General features: G+C 46.8%; 1 protein-coding gene across 6 annotated transcripts in view; it reads left to right on the forward strand.

Annotated features, from left to right (window-relative positions):
* Positions 1-8,113, forward strand: part of ITSN2 (intersectin 2) — an 89,478-nt gene that overhangs the window by 79,354 nt on the left and 2,011 nt on the right. For all 6 annotated transcript variants that reach the window (XM_075086685.1, XM_075086679.1, XM_075086683.1 and 3 more), the window contains 10 exons: positions 352-473; positions 1,322-1,428; positions 2,881-3,064; positions 3,916-4,014; positions 4,193-4,360; positions 5,181-5,393; positions 6,098-6,219; positions 6,733-6,815; positions 6,978-7,061; positions 7,340-7,513. In XM_075086685.1, coding sequence (XP_074942786.1) covers positions 352-473; positions 1,322-1,428; positions 2,881-3,064; positions 3,916-4,014; positions 4,193-4,360; positions 5,181-5,393; positions 6,098-6,219; positions 6,733-6,815; positions 6,978-7,061; positions 7,340-7,513 — 1,356 coding nt within the window. The remainder of the gene's footprint in view (positions 1-351; positions 474-1,321; positions 1,429-2,880; positions 3,065-3,915; positions 4,015-4,192; positions 4,361-5,180; positions 5,394-6,097; positions 6,220-6,732; positions 6,816-6,977; positions 7,062-7,339; positions 7,514-8,113) is intronic.

The raw sequence follows: 8,113 nt of genomic DNA on the forward strand, positions 1-8,113 counted from the left end.
AGGTAAGAGAAAAATCACAGTTTTGAAATGGTATGGCAGAAAAGGAGAAGAGATGAGAAAAATCATGAGACAAATGGAGTGGCAGGAAATCAGGAGTTCTTATTCTGCATCACAGTACGAGAACGAGGGGTGTTCAAAGAAATAAAAAAAGCGACAGACTGAAAAATGACATAAAGGGGGGAGGGCGTCGATCACTACACCACTCAGTTTTGAAACCCGCTGCTGCCATAGACAGTTTTACCACTGTGCGTATAGGCTGAACCATAGGCTGGCGTGCATTGATGCAATTTTGTTAATTCATCAGATCTGATGGCCAAAGTGGGATATAAACTACTGGCTTACTTCTTCTAGGGTGTGCTGATCTCCAAAGCCTGGACACTATGCAGCCAATGGAAAGGAAAAGGCAGGGCTACATTCACGAACTCATCCAGACGGAAGAAAGGTATATGGACGATCTTCAGCTCGTCTTAGAGGTGAGATGTCTTGGATGTAAAAATGTATTTGGAAAAGAATACCTCCATCCGACCGGATAGCAGCAATAAAGGGATTCTTACAAATTGCAAAATGCTAGGGGAAGAAAGTGAGGTTGTGTGAGCACCTCCCTTCCTAGTGAAAGTTGTGTGTTGTCCACCAGGCAAACACACCCCACTGTTTTACAAATTTGTTTGGGCCCAGTGTAAAGATGACGGGCTGGGCTGGGTTGTCTGGCAAAGCTGCACAGGCTCATGGCAGAAGCTGTATAAGCACCATAAAAGTTTATTGTCTGCCTTTGTCTCCGATTTTATTTCTGGAAGCAAGAGCACCTCACTAGGCAGGGCAGGAGCTGGCCAGCGTGAGGTGGTCTTGGGCACCTGACTTGACCTCTCTATATAAAACAACAATGTGGTGAAGTGTTAAAGGTATCAAATAGACTGAGTTACAGGGGTATTCTGCTGTACAGAGGTGCCAAGGGTCCCTGAAAGAAGCTGTAGTTCTGCACACAGGTTGACTGTGAGTGACCTGAGCGTGGGGATTGGTGTGATGCGCAAGTGTCATTTGTGTAGCAACTGACTCCGAAATCATGGGAACACTCTTGTGCTGAAGAGTCGTCCTCTGGTTCCCAGTGGTTGTCCCTGCTTCACAAGTGGTGGTGCCAGTGTCAGAATGAAGTCACACGCTTAGGAAAAACAGTGACAGCTGGGAAGGAATTGCTTTTAACTTCTCCTGAGAAATTGGACACTGAGCATTCAAAAACAGCAAAATCACTGCTGGGCTAAACAAGAGGCTGGGCTGCTTTTTTTTTTCTGAAGAATTGCTCACCGTTCTGGTTTTTTGACTGCAGGTTTTCCAGAAACCAATGGCTGATTCGGGCTGTCTCACAGAAGGAGAAATGGGGCTGATCTTTGTTAACTGGAAGGAACTCATCATGTCAAATACAAAGTTACTCAAGTGAGTCCTTAGCCACATTTTTAAGTTTTCCTTTTCATCTTTATTCTCTTGTTCCTTTCTCCAGGAAGTTTTCTGGTTTTACAGTAAATATTTCGTAGAATCATAGAATGTCCTGAACTGGAAGGGACCCACAAGGATCATCGTGTCCAGCTCCTGTCCCTGCACAGGACAGCCCCAAATTCACACCGTGCCTCTGAGGGCCTTGTCCAAGTGCTTCTTGAATATCGCCAGGCTGGTGCCGTGATGCCTCCCTGGGGAGCCTGTTCCAGGGCTCCACCACCCTCTGGGGGAAGAACCTTTCCCTAATGCCCAGCCTAACCCTCCCCTGGCACATCTCCCTGCCATTCCCTCGGGTCCTGGCGTTGGTCACCAGAGAGAAGAAATCAGCGCCTGCCCTTCCTCCTCCCCTTGGGAGGGAGCTGCAGAGCGCCATGAGCTCTGCCCTAAGCCTCCTCTTCTCCAGGCTGAACAAACCAAGTGACTTCAGCCACTCCTCATAGAGTTTCCCCTCTAAACCCTTCACCAACTTCGTGGCCCTCCTCTGGCCACTCTCTAGTATGTTTGTATCTTTAATATACTGCGGTGCCCAAAACTGCACCCAGCACTCAAGGTGAGGCCGCCCCAGCGCGGAGCAGAGCAGGACAATCCCCTCCCTCGCCCAGCTGCGATGCAGGGCTCGGTGCCCCCCAGGGCACGGTTGGCCCCCTTGGCTGCCAGGGCACACTGTTGGGTTGTGTTCAACTTGCCATTGACCAGAGCCCCCAGGTCCCTCCCTGCAGAGCTGCTCTCCAGCCTCTCGTTCCCCAGGCTGTCTGTACAGCCAGGGCTGCCATGACCCGGGTGCAAAATCTAGCGCTTGCTCTCTTGTTAAACTTCATACAGTTGGTGATCGCGCAGCACTCCAGTGTGTCCTTCCTGATTACTTCTTGTGCATGCATGTATTCAGAACAGCTAAATGCATTCAGACTACCTCACAAAGGAGGAGTTGTTAATACAGAGAGGTGAATAAATAGCAATAACAGACGCACGTTTGCTGTAATACCTTAGAAATAGAGCCTACACAGAAGCATGTGCATGGGAGGCTTTCTTTCCAGTTTTCTGCAAAGCAACCTTCTGTTCTCTGGAAATAAACTTTGGACAGACAAAGTGGTTAATAACTCATTGAAATGGGCTGCCGGTCGAATGTAGAGGTTGATGCTGATTGTCCCAGAAACCTCAGAGGAGCGGCTTAGTCCCACAGACCCCATCAGGCAGATCATTCAGCAAAGTGTGTTGTGCCGGTGACTTCCTGGGGGTTCAGGCTGGACCCCGTGCCATTGGGAAGCACCCATGCTGTGTAAGCAAATTCACCTCGCAGGCTGGTGTCCTTTCAGAGATGGTTGTTGGAAGGGTCTTGATTTCAGCCTCACAGACTTGGCAGCGAAGTTGGATGGTGATTTCTTTCCTCTTCAGAGCCTTGCGAGTGCGTAAGAAAACAGGAGGAGAAAAAATGCCAGTGCAGATGATTGGGGACATCTTGGCAGCGGAGCTCTCTCACATGCAGGCCTACATTCGGTTCTGCAGCTGCCAACTTAACGGAGCTTCGTTGCTGCAGCAGAAAACTGATGAAGATGCTGATTTCAAAGACTACTTAAAGGTATCTTATTCAGTAGCTTTTGTGCCTTCTCCTTTCCTCAATGACAGGAGCCCAAACAGATCAAAAAACCCCAGAAGAGTAAAATCTTGCGAAATAGCCAAGAACCTTCTGAGGTGTAGTTATGTGATAACCATTGTTAACACTATATGTCCTTTTTTATTTATATACCTGTTTTTCTCTCTAGCTAATTTATTACTCCATTTCCCATTGCTTGTTACTTCAGTGTAACGCTAACCCTACGAAGCTATGGTGCCGGTGTCTGCACCTCCCCAAAAATTCATGCTGTCAGAAGGGGTAAGAGTCTGTGGAGCTGAAGTAAAAAAGCTGTTGTTCTGAACACGCTTGTAATCCAGTGGGGTGTGCAGCGTGTCTGAACGGTGGGGTTGCAGCCGGGGCCGGAGGTGTGCCATGAGCATCACGGGCAGGGACACTGCAGAAATAAATCAGGAGTTGCTGCCATACTGCAGCTGCTGCAGTGGCTTTGAGGCCAAGAAAGGAGAAATGCCAGAACTGTTGACATCAGGCTTTTGTTTCTGTCGTGGCTTTGGTTTTTTTTCAACCTGAGTGGAACCTCTAATGTCAGTATAAAAGCTGGAGCGGTTTTGAAAATAAGGGTTTGCATGAACAGTGATCCTACAGTTCATGCTGGCAAAGTGTCTGAGTACGATAGCATCGGCTTTCCTGTTTGTTCTAGATCCAAGTATTGTTTGCTTACTGAAAAAGCTAATATTTATTGGAATGCCTCAAAAAATTAATCTGATCATACAGTTTTCAGTTTTCAGTGTGGTGAGGCAACTTGTTTCTTGATGAGTAATGCAATGTTTCTCTTAAATCTCTGGGTTGCACCACAGAAACTTGCCTTGGACCCTCGCTGCAAAGGAATGCCCCTCTCCAGTTTCCTCCTGAAACCTATGCAAAGAATAACCCGCTACCCTCTGCTCATAAAGAGTGTAAGTACCCTGAGAGAGTTTTTGTAGGTGAATGATTTTGAGTTTGGTCTCGATAGCAAAAGCAAAAAAAAAAAAAAGCCTTGTCCCTTTATGGGGATTTCTCTGAGATCGCAGAGAAGTAGTACCTGTGCTTACCTCTGTTTTGATCTTGTTTTCTCCCCTTTTCGATCCATACAAGATTCTAGAGAACACTCCAGAAAACCACCCCGATCACAGTAACCTCAAGCTTGCCTTGGAGCGTGCGGAGGAGCTGTGCTCTCAGGTTAACGAAGGGGTGCGTGAGAAAGAGAACTCGGACAGGCTGGAATGGATACAGTCCCACGTCCAGTGCGAAGGCCTTGCTGAGGTAGCCGCGTTGATGTGCTGTACAGCGGAGACTTTTCTGAGTCATTTCAGAAAGGCCGATGAGGGAGTGGGGGGTCCTTGCTTATATCCGTTATTGGAACATGATCCATTGCTGAGCTCTTGGCAGAGAAGCTTTTATTAAATTCAGCTTGCAGCCATAATGTGATGAGCCTTCACTGTTTGAGAAACCTTCGTTTATCAGCTTAAAACTGATACCGTTTAAAGGGTTAAATGAACAGCTGCCTTTGGGCTAAAAGTTAGGTGTTACTATGTGGAATTTCACTTGGTGTGTGTTTCCCAGGGTTTTCCTTCACATAGACAGGGCACAGAAGCCCTCAGTGCCAGATCCTCAAAGGTATGTGGGGCTCAGACTCCTGTACCTTTCAGGAGAGCCTTCGGAGTGAGGTGTTGTGACAGTTCTTCACTGGCTGTGTAAGGAACCAGGGCTTGACAGGCCCAGAGGGTCTGTCCTAGTTCCATCACCTAACTGTGCACCCGTATGAGGTGACCTGACTGCAGACTCTGCAGGCTCATCTTAAACACAGCTTCTGGACAACAGAAAAGTGGCCATGAGGCAAATGGCTTCACCTAGTCAGACCCATGTGTATGTTGTTGGTAAGGCTTAAATCTACTTTAAGTTGGGACTAGTGCTAATACCATGGCAGATCATGAAACAGTTTCCCTTCTCTTCGTTTGTAACTAAGTTCATTAAACAAAACAGAAGGGCATTTTGCGCAGCTTGAGCAATCTCCACTGTGAAGAGAAGCAGAAACTGATGTCTGCACTAACTTGCTGCTACTAACGGGTTTTGTCTCTCCTAGCAACCAGTGTTCAACTCCCTCACAAACTGCTTGGGACCAAGGAAACTCCTGCACAGTGGCAAGCTGTACAAGGCCAAGAGCAGTAAGGAGCTGTACGGCTTCCTTTTCAATGACTTCCTCCTGCTCACCTACATGGTTAAACAGTTCGTCTCTTCCGGCTCCGATAAACTGTTCAGCCCCAAATCCAACTCCCAGTTCAAAATGTACAAAATGGTGAGTGAATCAGGGTGCCCCATGGTCATGTTGATACAGTGGGACCCGGCTTCTGATGAGGAATGCTGTGGCCCTCCTGATCATTCGTTGTCATACAGGCATGTGCAGGCAGCCAACATAAACGAATGCCGTTTGGCTTAGTCTCCAGAAAAGGGCAGGCTTCTGTGTCTTGGTTTAATGAACACTTCTGCCCATATTGAGGTTGAGAGGGCAGGAGAAGCATCGTGCCTGAGCAGCTGAGTGGGATGTTCAGAAGGAGGAGCCTTGACTTAAGCTTGCACAAGTTCCTGCATCACAAGAAAATACTTGTCCATCTTTAGAAACCAGTAAAAGGTGCAAAACTTTAGTCTCTGTGTCCACACAGTGTGTGCTCTCAGATTTTGGAGTTGGGGGAGATAAGTTTAAGTATCGAGGCTGCTTTCCAACAGGGAACCTGGGAGATTTCCAGGATTTCCAAACTCCACACTGCAGCTCTGCTTACCTGTTTCATCAAGCTCTTCATCTAGGAAGACAGAATAGGGTGTATCACCAGAGCAGTTTTTCTCTCAGTCCTTTCTTACATCCTTTATATGGTGATCTGACTGTTCGTCCTGTGTCCTACGACTTTCATTTTCCCTACAGTAAAACAATGTATTTAAACATCCTTGTAGAGTTTCCACTTACTGTCAGGGTGACGCTGCCAGTGATGTTTGCTTTTCTTTCAGCCTGTTTTCCTTAATGAAGTCCTAGTGAAATTGCCCACAGACCCCTCAAGTGATGAGCCAGTTTTCCACATATCACACATTGACAGAGTTTACACGCTTAAAACTGACAACATTAATGAGCGGTGAGTAGTGAAAGTGCAGATCTGAGCTTAAACTTGTTGATCACGGCTGTAGGCTGTTTCCAGTGAGCAGACGGGGGGTGTCTGAGTTCAAGTCAGGGTTTAGTCTCCCGGTCAGGAAATAAACTTGTCTGATTCTCATTTGGATTCAAAGTTTTCTCTCATTTTGTTCTGCTTGTGCAGCAGCTCTTGCAGTGGGATCCAGTGTCTTATCTACTGCTTCTCAGTGTTAACAGTCTAGAATAGTTCAGGGCTGCAAAGTCCACCATCCTGTAGGATTCTTCCGCAGTCCTGGTCAGTCTTTAATGTGACCTAGAAGCTCCACTTCCATTTATTTAGGCTTATGTGGAAATGTGGCATCAGTTTAAATTCAAAGGCTCCATTGCTTTAGTTAATCCTTGAACTAACTTGATTAATGATGCCTCTGAAACACAGTGGGGGGACAAAATGGGCCAGAGTTGCTGATACTGAGGAATTTCCTGCCTGTGGTATGACCATAGGGATTGCTCTTTGCAGCACTGCCTGGGTCCAGAAAATCAAAGCAGCATCAGAGCAGTACATCGAAACTGAGAAGAAGAAACGTGAAAAGGCCTATCAAGGTACCTACTGGGTTCTGTATTTCCCTCTCACCCACCTGGACACATGGGCAGGGCCTTTTCTGGAGGGTGCCACAGTGCCTGCGCAGGAGCTCCTTCTTCAGAGCTATTGCCAGTTTTTACGGTTGCAACCAATCCATTTATTTCTGACTTCTTTGTTCCCAGCTCGCTCACAGAAGACCTCAGGAATAGGACGGTTGATGGTGCATGTGATTGAAGCAACAGAGCTGAAGGCTTGTAAGCCCAATGGTAAGTGAAGAAAATAGTGGCAAATGACTTTTATTCCTGCAACGTTTGGAAAGGTGTGCTGAGTTTGGTGTTTTGAGAAACACTGGGGATTCAGCTACAGCTTCTGAAAGAATTAGCCATTATTTAGTTTCAGAGGGCCAAATGAAGAACTAGCTCTGTGCTGCTCTAGGATGTAGGGGTTGCCTGACCCACATCTTCCACATGTGGCTGAGCAGCCTCCAGAGAGGGAGGGAGGTTTCAGTGCTGCATAGGTGTTTCACTGCCTGGTCTGTGTTTAGGGAAAAGCAACCCGTATTGTGAAATCAGCATGGGCTCTCAGAGCTACACTACGAGGACCCTGCAGGACACCCTGAACCCCAAGTGGAACTTCAACTGCCAGTTCTTCATTAAGGACCTGTATCAGGATGTCCTGTGCATCACCATGTTTGACAGAGATCAGTTCTCACCTGACGGTAAGTGCGAGCATCTGTGTTTGGAAAAGAGTGGGTTTTTGTGACTCAGGGTAGACAGTTCCTCACCAGCAGTTCCGAGAGCCTGTAGGTATGATTGCTTCCTGAGAAATGTTGTGTGAATTGAAACAATGCCTCCTTACTCAAGAGGTTCAATAGCCCTCCAGAGCCAACAGCTCTGGGCAGCCAGATTTGATCCTGCTCTGGCTTTTGTGTCAGACACAGAAGTATTATTTTTTCAGACTGGGGAGACAGAGAAGTTGAAAGCAGAAGTTTTTCTCTCTCACTATAGGTGATGCCCAAAAATAAGGTGCTAGGTTATATTTTCACAGCAACAGCTTGATAAGCTTTCTTTTATTTGCTTGGAAACTGAATGTGTTTTTGGCAAGTGGTAGCTTCTAGTACTTTTTAAAAGGTTAAGTGCTTTTTCAGGGCTTTGACACAGAGTTGATTGATTGTTTCAGATTTGCAAGGTACTGCCTTGACCTGAGTTGCCCTCTGTGTAACTATAGCTCAGTCTTTTCTCCTGTGAGGTGACGTGACTTTGCTAAGCTGCTTCTCCCCATCTGTTGTTTTTTCAGTTCATGGTAAACTCTTTAATGC

The sequence above is a fragment of the Phalacrocorax aristotelis genome, chromosome 3, assembly GCF_949628215.1.
Source record: "Phalacrocorax aristotelis chromosome 3, bGulAri2.1, whole genome shotgun sequence".
Taxonomy (NCBI): Eukaryota; Metazoa; Chordata; class Aves; order Suliformes; family Phalacrocoracidae; genus Phalacrocorax; species Phalacrocorax aristotelis.